This window comes from Rhipicephalus microplus, chromosome 4 (genome assembly GCF_043290135.1).
Source record: "Rhipicephalus microplus isolate Deutch F79 chromosome 4, USDA_Rmic, whole genome shotgun sequence".
NCBI lineage: Eukaryota > Metazoa > Arthropoda > Arachnida > Ixodida > Ixodidae > Rhipicephalus > Rhipicephalus microplus.
In genome coordinates, this window is record NC_134703.1 from 77,821,632 (window position 1) to 77,837,510 (window position 15,879).

Sequence of the window (15,879 nt, forward strand, 5' to 3'; positions counted from 1 at the left end):
AGTGAGTTCGCTGGCCTATGGATGATGGTACAGCTAACTGCACCATGGCAAGTGGTATAGCTGGCTTTGATATAAATTTAGCCTTTAGATTGTTCATTCTTACGTTGTATTTAGTAAATATCTTGACAGTGAGTCATTGCTGCTGTTCATCTATTCCTTACATATGTTTATGTGCAGTGCGTGCAAGGCTCGTCAAGCCACTTGCACTTGGTGCGTGGCTCGTGTTCGTCTATTTATTCTGGAAGATTGGAGACCCGTTCCCAATCCTAAGCCCAAAACATGGTATGCTTCTTCTTGTTTAACTTTGTCTTCTCACTTTGTTTCTGACTGCAATTAAGGCATTGCACATGACGATACATTTCATAGGGTCATGAGAACACTACATGGTAAAAATTGCGACTTGTATTTTTCCGTGAAGCTCGAAATGTCAGGTCCGCATTTGCACTCACACAATTTGTACCATGACAACATTCACAGAAAAGCAAAAGTGTGAGAAGTACATCGCTCATAATAAAATCATGTTGCATGCAATCTGCCAAGCAAGTTCTTGAAAACAATAAAAGTGGTGCACTGTTTTGCATTATATGTAGGGTTGTTCGTTTTCGGGTTTTATATTTTTTCAAATTCGGGGGGTAAAAATCGGGCGGTATTTTTCAAACTGATATTCGGGGAAAAATCGGTTTTTTTGCGAAACCATTCCTTCGGGTTTTTTCGGGTTAAATATACGGTTGTACTTATCAGAACTTACACTGAGCTTATCAAAACGTATCACGGGCTTTTTAAGTATAACACGTTAAATTTGGTGTTTCAAGCTGGTAATTGGGACAGACACCAGAGTATTATAGCAAATACAGTATACTACCCGAAGTTTTGTGTTTGTTTGAAAATGAATCAGTGGTGTTTGAAAATGAATGAATCAGTAAACATTGACTCTTAAAAATTATACATTTTATTCTCGAAAATCTGGTCATCGATTTTTTACACGTCCTTGTTGACATACATTATCATCTGCATGCGCAACATGTCAGTCTCCATTCGAGATCTGTCCGGTCGTTGAACATATCTCAGCTGGGAGAAAGTTCTCTCCGCATCACAGCTACCATTAGCTAGGCACAACAATGTCAGTGCAGCTTTTGCAAGCCTTGGGTAGCGAGAAGTAGAGTCATGCCAATACTCGATTAGTTCGACAGCTGGGTTTGTGGGGCTCGCTTCCAGCAAATACTGGTTGAACTCGTCATTAAGGGAATCTACATTGTCGGTTACGGACATGAACAGAGGTCGGTAGTCCTCAAATGACTGCCCCAGCAGACGCTTCTGAAACGGATCAAGGGCGGCTCCCAACTTCCAAAAAGTTAGCTGGTTTTCCTCTTTTTCTGAGACGTTCCGTCCAAGAGTGCAGCGCCATTTTGTGGCGAGTTTCGTGCAGAACTCTTCAGAACATGTTTTTACTAAATTAGCGCTGCGCTTGGGTAACATAGACAAAACAGCTTTGGCCTGATCGCTTTTACCGATCATCGCCGAAAGCTCCTCGACAATCTGCTGCAGCTTCACGTTTACCAGGTGATCAAAGCTGGGCATCAAAAGCTTCCCACTTTCAAGCGTTTTCTGGGCTTCCAAAAGTGGGCCGAGTGCATCTCTCATCAAGATTGCCTTCGCATAAACAACTTCTTTTTCAGAAAGTATCCCTCGAATAGCTTCCACTTTGCTGCTATCATGCGAGCTTTCAGCAAGTTCTGTTAACGAGCTCCACATTTCTACGACTACCACAAGTGCCTTGTAGAAGCTTTGCCATCGATTCGGGACAACAGAATGTGGCTTCTTAATGTCAGGTCCAAAGAGGCCATTAGAAGAGCAAATTTCAGTGTACTTTTGGTAAAGCTTGTTAGCGTGCTTAAATAACGCTCCAAACTTGATCACTACGGATCGAACATCAGACATGCATGGTAAAGAAATGGCATTGTCAACACTCACATGAATAAGGTGTGCTATATCTTTCACATGCAAGATTTGGATCCCTTCAGCCTGACAGATTTCTCGAGCCATCTTTCGCATGTACTCCGCTGAGTATGTGGCTACTGCCACAACGTCTTTCCACGTCTTGCCAACCGTCAGGAGTGCCTTGCTGACTGCGCTGGCCACCGTGTAACTGTTCGATGCATTTACCCTGTCGACGTCGACCAGAACAACGTGCTTCTTCACGTTTTTCTGGCTATAGTAGCACAGGAGAGTGTTGATGGTAGGCACACCAGTGATGTCTGGGGATTCATCGACGATGACGCTCACTTTCACATCTTGCATATCATCGCGGATTTTCTCCATGTCCTTGTCAAAAGCTTCTTTCAGGTATTTCAGCCGAAGTCTTTGTCCTGTTGGCATGGTCTTCGCGGCCTTGCAGTATTTGTGTGCGAAGTCTCCCAGCGGTCCGTCCGCCTGGTGCATGCTTATTCCGCTGTACGCTAGGGCACGAACAAAGTCATGGATAACGTCATCCGCTTCAGTTTCTTTCGCACGCTGTCTACAGGACATATCAAAAAGCGTCTGCTGAGACGTTCCCGCAGTCTCAGCTTCCTTGGAAGCCGTCTTGAACTTCTTATGACGAGATGACATTAGATGCTCACGAATTTGGTCGTAGGGCTTCTTCGCTGGATCGGTGACCATCTTGGTGTTGCAATATTTGCACACTAAAGTGCGGGTGCCTTCACTGTCTTTCGTTGTGATCTGGAGATCTTCATGTTTTTTACACCAGTCATCCAGTGTCTTTCGTTTTCTTCCCATCTCCACGCTGAAGTTTCCGGTGCCGCCTTATGTCCGCGACGGTGGCTTTGCGCTCACAAGACGCGCTTGGTAATGCTAAGTGAGGATGGCGATATGCGTCTCGTCTCGTGTCGCGCGAGAGAGTGAGGGGCGTTCGCGCGGGGTTGGACGCTGGGGGAGGGTATGGCTGGCTTCTTCGTCGCTCAATCTCTCCCCCACCGACTGGTCACCCGTCCCTTCTGCGTGAAATTCTTGGAAGCAGGTGCACATACCCGAGACTAATCTGCAGTGGGCAAAGGGGCAGATTTCTTTGCTTTTCTTTCACCCTAAATTTGTTCATAATGTACTCGAAGCGTGGCCGGCCTCAAACGTGTTTCCCACTTTCTTCTGCAAGCATTTTTTTACGGGGGGGGGGGGGGTGCATGTACGCTCTAACGCATGTGCGTGTAGAGGAGAGAGGGGATGTAAAGATTAGAGAGGAGAAAGGGGTGACAAAGGAGACAGGTAGTGGTGAGAAGAGAAGGGGAAGAGCATCAACACGAGTTAGCAGCAACTCACGATTGTGCAGATCGCTACAGGGAGGTTTATTCGGGGAGAAATCGGGTTTAACCCAATTCTCCTGAAACTTGTTCGGGGTGCAAGAATCGGGTAAAATCGGGTTTTACCCGAAAACGAACAACCCTAATTATATGTAATGGCATATCTATGGCAATCCTTGTGCATGAATAAAAGCACTGTGAAGTCGTTAACATTTTCTGGGGAACTGTAGTGCTGTCGCATAAAAGTGAAGTTATGAATCATGGTACACCCGCGAGTCTTATGGCTGAGGTTGTGAACCAAAAAATTAATATGGTGCTGCCAGAAGAATTAGACATGTGCAGTTATTAAAATTTCTTTTTAGAGTTCTGAAAGGTTGCCGTGGGTTACAACCAAATTCATTTCTCAGTATTGCTTCAATTGGTACAGGTAGTTAAAATTCTTCAAAGTACTCAACTTGGGCATTGATACATCGCTGCCAATGTGATTCCCGTGCTGCAAAGGGTCTCTCAAAGTCAACTGTCGGGCGTCTCTCATAATCATAGAGTGGTTTTGGGACGTTAAACCCCATATATCAAAGTCAACTGTCGTGACATTTTTCACAGACACTGAGACAGCTCGTTGGGTAGCAGGAATACCTTTGGAACAGTGACCTTTGTGGCTTCTTTTGAGCTTTGGGAACAGGAAGATGTCGGCCAAGGCTTATACCAGGTCTTTATCAGGACTGCATCAGCCCTGATGTGAGCCTGGCTGACTTTGTCCCTGTTTTCATTGCTCGGGAGAAGCATGAAATGTCATTTTTGCGACGGTATTCCTGCCTTCCACTAAGCTCTAACGTAGTCTCCAAGAAAGGTCATGTACGCTGACTTTCCGGAGCCTTTGCTACACGGGAACCACAATGGCAGCAGTGTGTCGACAACCGAGTAGACTATTTTGGATAATTTTAATACTGTCGAACTCGGTTATATCGAACTTACATATGTCGAATTTTCGGGTATAGGAAACTCACAAATTATCCCCTTGAAGTTCCTTTGTAAAAAGCATAGAAATTCGCATGTATATATTGATGGGTATTATTACCTACCTTCGGATATATCGAACGCTGCTAGAACCAGTGGATGACGGAGTAGCCGGAAATCTATGGAAAGTCTCTCCCGCGGAGAACTTCAATGCTTAGCGAGACGTGAAGATGGACACAGTGGTCAACTGCTTCCACAAAGCAGGCTTTGAGACAATAAAACTTGCAGAAACCTGTGAAGATGATGACGATGAGTGCATAGAGGACGAGTTTCGCGAGTTGTAGTCCCCCCCCCCCCCCCCCCCCCCGGCAGCAGTTTCACACCAAGTGTCTGCGGAGGACTTCGTGGAAGCGGACTGCAATGTCCAGGCTGACAGCTCATGTGATGAGGAGGATCGTGTGGACGAGGTGCTGGCTATACGCGCGTACTTTGCCCCTGAAGTGGCAGCAGCATTCGGCCTCATTCGCCGTTGTATCGGCCACATGAAAAAAATCTGGCTGTCGCACCTGGACAGCCTTGATAAAATCATGATTAGTGTCTCTAACATTTAAAAAATGAAGAAGCAGGCCAAGATTATCAATCTTTTTTTCATGCAAATAAATCGTTCTGTTGCGGCGTTTGTGCGGAATTAGTTGCCGTTCTTGAATGCACCTATTGAAGGCGATGATCGGCTACAGGCTAGCTCTCGAGAATTATATTTTTTACATTGAACTTTTTAATATATCAAACTAATTTGCGACCTCCTTCGAGTTCAATATATCCGTGTTCGACTGTAATGTGTACCAATCATATCTATACTTTTCTTTTTAGCCAGACCCAATCTTGTTATTTTGTGGACAAGCCTTGCACTCTTTCATGCTGTAATTTGGTACTGCGAACGGACTAGAGGCTGCCAGTTTCTGTGTACGCTGATGGGTTCATTAGGTTTCTTGATTCACAGATGGCATGGGGATAATACCGTATATGGTGCGACTGCTGTAACAAGCCTGTTGCTGAGCATGGTTTCAGGTGCAATCTCTTTTCAGGCATACTCTCGATTGAGCAAGTCATCAGCCGTGTGGGTGTTGTGGGTGTCACGCTTATGGCTGTGCTCTCCGGATTTGGTGCAGTCAACTACCCATACACCTCCATGGCCTACTTTATGAGGTGAGTGGCAGCTAAAATCGTGCATAGGGCTGAACATGAGCATGCACGTTGTTAGAAATGGCATTAAGTGTACGGTCTAACCTGAATATATGGAATCTGAAGGGGATCGCAAGATAATTTAGTATATTGGTAATTCATATGATAGGTGTTGGACCACGTAGGACCCACTTAACTGTAGAGCAGTTATAATTTTGTTCACTGCTAGTACACCTAACCGCATAGAAACTGAGAAAGCAGGCGTGAATTTGTGCAAATTTGGGGATTAGTAATATATAAACTACGATAAAATGCTTATTTTCTCCGAAAAAGTAATATTGAACTCCGAAAAACACTATGCGAATTTTAAGAAGTAAATACCTTGTATAGTGGTGAAGCTTGCTAAAGGGAATATGGTGTCATGTAAGTATGGCCCTTGCTGTATAAGTCATTGGTATTGTAAAACACGTCGCAGACCATTTTTATTTGAATAGCAATTATATGGACATTCCAGACGCATTTATTGCGTTGGCGTTTAGGTTGCAGTAAGGTTTTTATCAAGTTCAAGTTGTATGTTCTATGTGCGAATGAAGGCAGGCATGCGATATGGCGGTGAATCATCTCAGTGCACTCATAGTGCTGTACTTTTGCATTGTTTCTACGAAAATTAAACAGCGGTTCAATTAAGATAACAACCTGATATACTCATGTTCATGTGTATTTGTTTTCATCTAACAAAATTATTATGATTAATTATTATGCCTTGTTAAACTATAGAAATGTTTTTGTTTTAAAATTATTGACCTGAGAAAGGTCAATAATTCGACCTTTGTTAAGTCTACCTTGCATTACATTCCTAATAATGGCTCATATAAAACACGGTGTATTTTTTCTTTTGTCAATTTTCTTTGTGCTACACTTTGCAAGAAACTTGATTATAGGTGATTAGGCACCGCTAGTTCTGAAAATTTTCTCTTGGATTGTGCCAGTTATTGCTTCAGGACTCACAACACTATTTTTGTTACTTCTACAATGACACGTATATTGGTATATGCTCTTATGTATTGTGTGATTTCAAATTTTACAGGGTAGTTACTCTCACTGATGTGCAAAACATGGAGAAGAAACTCCTTCAGACACTTGATGTGATCATCATGAAGAAGAAAAGGTTGGGGCTGCTTGTGTTCTTTCTCTTATTTTTTTTAAGTTATGTTATAATGGCATTTTCAGAGACAGTGATCTTATTAGTGCTTTCCTATCATTATATCTTGACTATGTGCATTACACACAAAAAAATTAAAATTAGAGGTGGCACTAAAAATTCAGCATGCAAAACCTGGTTGTATTGATTGCTGCCAAAAAAAGGAAAAAAAATGTCTTTAGCTTTGGTTGATGTTGCAGTCAGGCGAAATAAGAAAGCTACATTGTTCTTGCATGTTGTTGTGTTGAGAGTTTATTTTTTTTAATGAAGTCCTCATTTCATTTGTATACCAGGGGTACAAAAGATACCATTCACAATCTTTCTACTGGGCCCCAGAAAAAGAAAGTATATCCAGGAAAATTATAACACTTGATAATGCCTGTAACTGTGCTGCACTTGAGGCCACAGACTTCTGTCATGGAAAAGTTTACTTCAATTTTAGTAGAACGCCAATGAGGTATTGAGAGCACTCTACATAAAACTTGCTGTTGTTCTGGTAGTTGGTCCTAGCACTTTGCCAAGTTTCAACAAATAAACAGTCGAACAAGGGTTAATACCACACACACTCCACCAATTGTAAAGATTCTTAATTGCTGGTATTTTGAGGACCACCATGGCTCACGGTCACAGCGGGCTATGGACTCCTGGAAATGAGCAGTGAACTTGAGACACACTGGTGATAATTTGTCCGTGTTTGTCTCGTTTATGTGTATACATTTCTGCATAAAGTATGTAAAAATTCCGTGTGTAAAAAATATCTCCTAAACCCTTGTGAAGGTCCACTATGTTTAGAGCGAGAAATGGTCAAAGCTTTCGGGGCTAAGCACAAAAAAAAAACACATTCTTAGTAAGCTTCGCTTTTTTGGTCGACAGTTGCCCTGATTTCTTCATTTTAAAATTTGAGCACTGCTGCAGGTGAGTAGTTTGCTACCAAATTATTTTTGAATTTGTAGCTCAGGACACAGGTTACACATGTCGGAATATGTGAATCGAGCTGCGTTGTCTTGCAAATTTTGAGTGCAATGTTCGTTGTACATTAAGAAAGGTGTAGTCATTTCTGTCATGTCTTACCACAGGATCGCCCTGGCCATGAGGGAGAAGCAGAAACTGTCGGCATCGGGTCGTCAAACCACCGGCATCTGGGGCATGCTGCAGAGCGTCACCTCATCTGCGGCCAGCGGTACTGAAGGTGTGTTGACATTATGAGGCTAGCATTTGTGTACAAGTGTTGGTTGCACTGTATTTAGAAAAGCTTCTACGAGATGCAGTTCCTAGTCGGATTAGTTGGTTGCCAAGTATGATAGATTGTACAAAAGCCAACCAAGAGGCCTTTTAGGCGTGATTACTTGAATAAGTAATCTGGAATGCTGATTTAAACAGCTGCAATGTACATACTGAGTGGGCTGTACTTACCCACCATTTCGGCTCACGGGGAAAACGTTTACCCTTATATTTTGCACTCCCCTTTCTGCTCAAGCTAGCCATGAGCACACATGAACAAACAGAGTTCAGATGGCATTGCAGGCATGTGCTGTGATACACCAAATGGGTTACGAGTGCATAGTTATTTGCATGAATGAAGCATTGAAGAAGGACTGGCTTGACACGGTCTGAAGTAAGCAGCTGAGGTCTTTGCTGTGAGCCCCGCCACGGTGGTCTAGTGGCTAAGGTACTCGGCTGCTGACCCGCAGGTCGCGGGATCAAATCCCGGCTGTGGCGGCTGCATTTCCGATGGAGGCGGAAATGTTGTAGGCCCGTGTACTCAGATTTGGGTGCACGTTAAAGAACCCCAGGTGGTCAAAATTTCCGGAGCCCTCCACTACGGCGTCTCTCATAATCATATGGTGGTTTTGGGACGTTAAACCCCACAAATCAATCGAGGTCTTTGCTGTGAATGCCATCACTGTTTGTACTCAACAGTTTTAAAAAACATCTCATGGACAGTGTGAAGGAAAAAGTTTCAGGACATGAGGACCAATGTGACTGTTATCCATGGCGGCCTCAAATCTATTCTGCAGACCCAAGGACCACGTGCACCACATGTACGTTGAATGAATGAATAGTGCAAAGCAGTCCCGCTAAGGGAAACATGCGTGGATACTCTTTCCTAGAACATGGTCTTTCCCAGTAATGTAAAAAAATATTGCAAGTATACGAAGTCATCGAACGCACTCAGCAGTACCAAGAATGGTGCACTTTGGTAGGCTGGTGAAAGGCTGCGACATCAGTTCAAAGTCGGACTTCACAGCCAGTGATTCCAACTATAGTCGGTGACAACCTAAGAATAAATATAGGCTCCACCCATGAGGCCTCATTGCCCTTATTTTCCATGCCTCCGTGCTACAAAGGAAGCAGTTCCCAAATAGTGCCCGTGATTTTCACGCATGCAGTCATTACCTTACAATATTTGATTGATGTTGAAATACATAATCCGAAGCTCGGTAAATAAACGTGAGAAGCTGCGGACCTCCGCATCAGCTTAGCAATATGTCTCTTGTTTAAATCGCAACCCACACTGCACTCATCTCAGAATCCATGAAGAAGCAATGCACATCTCTCGAAGGCGATGTTTCTGTGCGGTACCTAAAGCTGTAAACAAACAGTGTAACTTTTAACGTAATGTATAAAACTAAAAAATTGTTCTTTTGCAGTTTTGCAAAATGACATTTCATTAGGTTGCAATTTTTTTACGAAAATTTCGCTGCCAGTTTTCTTCACTGTCTTCTGTAACTACGGCAACTATGACTCGAAGCGAAAGATGGAGAAGTGATCTGAGACCGAATTCGCGAATTTTGATTCTTGTGCTGCCTTAAATACCGAATGTGTGTTTCGCGTCGCTGTGCTTGTCATTGTGTTTGAGCTAAACGCTAGTGTTTCATTCGACGTCTTGTTTCATCGAAATAAAAGCGCTAAAAGTTATCTCAATGCATAACACATGCACGCAATACAAGCAAAATTTTGAAAATATACAAAAAGTAAGACTTCTTAATATAATATCATTAAGGACGATACAATGTCTTGGAAACGAAATGTTTGTTCTTTTTTTTTTTTTTGCTCAACAATAGTTCTAGTGGCGTCGCTTCTGTGATGATCACGATCGATGTAACTGATCGTGATTGATCGTGATTGCTGCTTCGATAACGATCGTTGCAGTAATATTACATAGCTTGTGTCATTTCCCAGTTTGAAGAACCTCGCGCGGCATTTTTCATGCAAGGAGTTCGTACTTCGAGCATGAGACAAGCGCTTACGCAACGAACACTTCAATATGGCATAATCATGAGCCAGTGGTGATAGATTCCGTTAAAATGACACAGCTGTGCAAATTGGCACACATCAAAATAGTTGCACACACACACACTTGATGGCCACAATTCGCTTTTTAATGCATACACCAATGCATATTCTCCCCACCTGGATTGTTTACTCTCGTACTGTGTGACGCTGGCAGGTCCTCCCGGTTGCTTTTTATCACACCTCACCCGCACTTACAACAGTCATATTGGTGCGCAACACAGTGCATATCGCAAACGATCACCAAGGTTCTCACGTTGCGACGCCCAAGTAACACATTCACACATGCACATGCGGCAACGCTGATTGCACACCTTTTGCTGGCGGTAAATCACAGACGTGCACATTCCACAGAACACGCATACGCACATTCATCCTTCACTTCCACCTTACTGCACATGAATGACCACGACGACAATCGTCGAGAGTGGTCATCCTAGAGACGCAGAGAATAGACGCCGCGTTGGTACTTCAAGCTGCCGAACCGACGGAACGCAGTGAAGCTCTGCCACTTTAGTGCACTTGAAACGCTGCGAAATCATAAACGCCAGCATCGTATGATGGCTGACGGTGACAATGCTGAGGGCGTGTGGGTGAAATAGCTTCTTGAAGAAGAAAACACCATAGAAAACCGAATGGACGCCTGACGATCTTGGTGCAGCGGCAAATTGCTTCTTGTCGCGAACGGTGCCATGCTGAATTTGTCATTGGTTCATCGTGACTCTTACATCATAGTAATGAGCAGACGCAGTTGGACACGCATACTACTAATGCACCATGGTACACTTTACTTTTTATTCTTAGCTTATCACCGACTATAGACCACCACCAAATATAGCTGGTGCAAGTACGCGCTGTGTAAACAACCAAGTAACATTCATTTGCATTGGGATATACTATCCTCTTTTTTATTGTATATTTCATGCTTGGGCTATACGTTGCACGTTAAAGCGGGTTGGTCAAGAAGAAGAAGAAGCATTTTACCGAAATTTTATATTATGTACAGAGGCAACAAACACTTGTCGTCGGTCAAGTTGAGAGCCGAAGCCAGGTTTGTGGCATTAGCAACCATGGAGCATCAGTGGCAGATGTGGCGACTTTTACATCGTAAAATGGTGATAGAACACATTTGTAGAGTTCGCACTCTCATTTGGTGCTCCACTGTGGCCTGTCTGCATGAAATTTTTTCCCAATGGGGATGCACCCGTTTGCTATGAAAATTCATATGCAAGGAAAGTTAATTTGCATTCTGTGAACAGCTATCTTGCGTCTATTTTGGTGCCCGAAACCTCTCGACAAGGGGAAGTTTCTACTGGCCAAAAATGCTAAAATATCTTAACATCGATGAGAAGCTTGCAGGCATTCCCAGGCAACTTCGTGTAGATGGAGCTTGTCAAGGTAACAGCCCTTGAATAGGCACGTGATCGAGATATATCCAGAAATGGCCTCAAAGCCAGCAAAAATGTATCACTAAATGAGAGGAACTGCCAGCAGAATAAGTTTTACTGTCCGTGAGGGTGCATTGTGTTTGCCTTTTTTTCCTCCAATTGTCAAATAACAGCATGTCACAGTTTCAAAAAGTCTTGTAGCACTATGCACAGATGAAATTGGGTTTATACACGTCGTTTTTTAAAAGTGGTGTGATTTGATTTCTACTGAATTAAACTGTTCTATTCATTATCTAGAACTTTGAATGCTTCAAATTGCAAAATTCCTGTGAAAATCAAATAGAATAGGCGGCAGTATTAAAAAAATATTGTGAAGATAGAATATTTTCACAGCCTTAGTGATGACCTCTTCGACCCTAAATAGACACATTAATGTTGTGGCGGTTTACATGCCGTCACCTTAATAAGCTTTGTTCTGGCACTGTGAATTGACTTTGTAGCCTGCTTGAACAAGTGGCGCTGAATAGCAATAAACTTAGTAAGAAGAAAATTCATTGCAGCCTATGTCGGCATTGCTCTGAGATCACAGAAATTTTATGTAGCGATAAGAACAGTGCAACTGGGAATGTATTGGTGATGCAATTCATTACTGTACACTACATGAAAACAGGTGCTCCAACTCCAGTTTAATTCATCTCTGCCTCCTTCATGTGTGGGAGGGTGCTCCTCTGTATGCGTGTGCGAGACTCTGCAAGTGAGCGATTGAACTCTTGCATTTCATAGAAAAAATCACATTTTTCAAGGGCATGCTCGAATGTACTTTTTTTTGTTTCAGACATTGGCCAGCTGAAGCAGAGTGTAGAAGCCCTGGAGGAGTTCAGCCGACAGTTGTTTCTGGAGACGGTAGAGATACACAACATGATGGTGAGTGAAGTCTCCCTTGTGTAGCACATGATTGATTGCTCAGTCTTAGGAACGTTGGCACTGACAATGCATTTTCTGTGGCACTGGCTTCTTAAAAGCTGTCACACTGAAGGAGGGGACAAAGTGCATGCAGCTCATTATGACACTCATGCGCTCACTCAAACAGTCAAACAACGATATGATTCTTAAAAGACTACTAAAAATCATTTGTTATTGTGAAAAGCTGTCGAGAAAAAATAAAAAATTCATGCTAAAACTGTAAATGCTACCTAATGCTTCACCTTCCTTTACTTGCTATACATCCACGATCAGGTTATTCTATAATAAACGCCAACAAAGCAAACACGAAATGTTATGGAGCAAGTGCATGTTTATGGGAAGACGAGCATAGTTTTTGCCTGAATGTTGCGGCTTAACTGCTGCCAGACTAACTCTTCAAAGTGTGCATCCTTTTTTTGCTGTTTGAAACATCACTGTTAGGTGCCGATTCTTTGCGTTAGTTTGCACAAGCTGTTGCAACATCAACAAATGTATTTAACATGGGTCTTACTGATCGTCAGCTCAGCCGATGTGCATGCTTTGTCGTCTCGCTGCACATAGTGTTGAAATGTTTGTCAAGCACGCACATTTGTCAAGCACGTCTTCAGCGACTTCGTCCTATACGTCTCTTATGATGTAGCATTTTTCACTGTCGCTGCTTGCGGAGCTCATCGGGAATATAGATCCACTAAGCTAAGGGCGAGCGAAAGTGCCACGCAAGAAGCATGCGGAACAAAGCCATTCAGCCCTACAAGGCAAAGCGTGATGGGGAAAACAAGTTCTGCTGCCGACCGATTTTCCGGACTTGGTGGGGACCGCGACATAATCCAAAAAATTGAGCAGTCCAAGTAATGGTCACGCCATGAAAATCAAGTTTATTTGGATTAGAAAAAGCCTTAAAAAATATCTAATAATGTCATGCTTTATGCTGTTCTTGGGGACGAGCAAATTTGGTTTTATTTGAGCCACGGTAACATCGCTGGGAAACGTGTTGGCAATTACTGTTGCCGACCATTGCTGGCAGCAAAGTTGGTGGCTCTATGGAACGAAGCAAACAAAACTTGATGCCTGTCTCAAAAAGATGCGTGTAACTTCTCGCCTTTTTGGTGGGATTTAACAACATGGTATGGGCTTCTTTAACCTGCACTGACACCAAACAGTATGAGAGCCTGCAGCATTTTGGAACCATCAGAATGCTGTCCGTGTGGCCGCAACAAAACCTGCTTGTCTTTGGTCAGTAGGCGAGCACCGTGACCACGTGAAGTGCTGCTGAGCAATCGCGAACAGCAGCAATGACGTGCGCAATGACAACCAGAAAATAAAAACAACCTACCGGCATACTAATGATGATGATAAGGCAGACTGAAAAAGAATAGTTTTGCTGTTTTGCTCGCGAAAAAGATTGGACGTGGCCTCTGAAATTGGAAGATTGTGCATGCTTCCAATCTTGGAGGCCACACAACTAGCCACTGCAAGCCGAACTCGACAAAGCCAAAAATCTAACATGGTGGCTTCAGTCTGGAAAATCGAACTTTGGAACATAAATTTGTCTGAAAAATTGGTCGCGAAAGTGCATTAGTGCAATGGGAACCGTGATGGTGCATTTTTGAAGACCAAAATATCCAACAACTCAGAATTTTTAGAGTCCGAAAAATCCATCGGCAACTGTACAGGCAACAGTGAAGTCGACTGGCTGTCGCACATTTAGAATAGGACAAGAGCATAGAAGAATAAATGGATGTTTTGATGATGATAACAGTGTCACGAACAGAGCTGGGCATCATTTACAGTGCCGTGAATAATATTTTAAATTCACATTTCGTTATTTTGAAGTGTTGTTGACGTGCAAGGGCAAAAAAGTTTTATATTTTATTCTGAGGCAATTGGTATTCTGAAATTATAAGTAGTGAAACACTAAACCAATGAACATTTGAAGAGGGATGTTTGAAATGGTCATTTTGAAAAAAAAAATCTTTAACCTGAGGTTAAAATTTTTTTTTTCCAGGAAAGAATAGAGTGGTCCAAAACCTTCAAAGGGAAATACTTCAACTTTATCGGCTACTTCTTCTCATTGTACTGCATATGGAAGATATTTATTGTGAGTGACTTTCGCTATGATTCTATCATTTTTATTGTGACCTGGAGTGAGCAGGAAAAGTACTGTGTTTAAATTTTATCGCACTTCATGTACAATATTCACTGATTGAAATGTTGTATTTGTTTCAGTACATATAAGGAATGCTATGAGCGGTTGCTCGCAATAAACGTGTTACATCGCTAGAAATCTGGCCGCTAAAAGTAATGTCCGCTCTAATCAAAGTATTTGAGTCAAAATTACGCTGCTATGTACGACTCCAAACCACATGCTGGAAATAAAAGTATGAACATTAATTACTCAGCCCTCTGTGTAGCTACTAAGGACATCTTGTTCGCATGTGCGATTGGCTTTTATTATCTCTAGCAAGCTTAGTGGAACTGCACGCTTGATCGAAGTAAGCAGGGGGCCTAATTGAACAAGAGACACAAAAAACCCCAAAACATACCAGTGATTTATTTAGTGACATTTGCCCACTCCTAATGTCTTCAGGACATTCAAAATATACTAGCATTTAGTATGCGTAAGCTCCTACTTAAAAGGGTGGTACACACTGCATGTTTAAATTCTAAGTTGTAAGCGTCGGAATTAGTAACTTTGCTTTCCTGCAATACGTGCATACACTTTCTAAGCTTTAGGCAAGCAGTTATTGTAATGACTTCCCCACAGTTACGGGAATACTTACATGTTACAACAATGCTGTGCCTTTTCCAGTCAAGCTAGTCGACACCGATAAGACGCGCTGTTGGCTTTTTTTAGGTATTGTGTCTCTCTGTTAGCCTGTTTAATGCATGCGGAATACAAATAACTCATTCAGCTAATCGCCAGCCACTGCAATTGATGTGCTCGAAAATGCGATCGACCCAGACTGTGCCTGTGCTTGCATTTTTTTCTGTTTCAGTGTTGGCACATCAATGTCTCTGATATCCAGTTGTCTTTTACATCAGTGTCTCTTAAAAATGGTTTAAATAGTAGTAATTTTCTATCGCCTCAACTGCAGTTTCTGGTAGTGCATATAATCTTTAAAATATTTTGCAGTGCACTATCAACATTGTCTTTGATCGCGTCGGGAAGGTTGACCCCGTGACAAGGGGAATGCAGATTGCTGTCCATTACATGGGATTCGACGTTGATGTGAGTCACCTTTTCTACCTGGCTACTGTCTCGTGTTCAGAGTTTGCTTGGTTGCAATGATTTTTTTGCTGAGTTAGCGCAATCCACAACCAGTATTCGTATGTGCTGCAGCTCAGTAGTGCCTTTATGGAGTGTGAAGCAGCGTGCTGATCTTGTATCTGCACTAACCTCACCAAATATTGTGGAACATATTCTCCTGCAATGTTGGCCAAATCAGCGCTATTTGATCGTTCAGTTCTAGATACTAATAGTACCATGCCACTCCGGGGAACACCCAAGGTTTTGATTAAAAGTTGCAATGGCAGTATAGGCACATCTGTGCACATCCCAAGGTTTTGGTGACAAGTCAAGGTTTGCAGAACAGGCATAAAT

At 42.6% G+C, this 15,879-nt stretch overlaps 1 protein-coding gene across 3 annotated transcripts in view; it reads left to right on the forward strand.

The window, feature by feature from the left end:
* Positions 1 to 15,879, forward strand: part of GPHR (Golgi pH regulator) — a 35,668-nt gene that overhangs the window by 5,705 nt on the left and 14,084 nt on the right. For all 3 annotated transcript variants that reach the window (XM_037423177.2, XM_037423178.2, XM_075892985.1), the window contains exons 5-11: positions 178 to 282; positions 5,336 to 5,456; positions 6,520 to 6,600; positions 7,710 to 7,822; positions 12,151 to 12,239; positions 14,284 to 14,376; positions 15,412 to 15,507. In XM_037423177.2, coding sequence (XP_037279074.1) covers positions 178 to 282; positions 5,336 to 5,456; positions 6,520 to 6,600; positions 7,710 to 7,822; positions 12,151 to 12,239; positions 14,284 to 14,376; positions 15,412 to 15,507 — 698 coding nt within the window. The remainder of the gene's footprint in view (positions 1 to 177; positions 283 to 5,335; positions 5,457 to 6,519; positions 6,601 to 7,709; positions 7,823 to 12,150; positions 12,240 to 14,283; positions 14,377 to 15,411; positions 15,508 to 15,879) is intronic.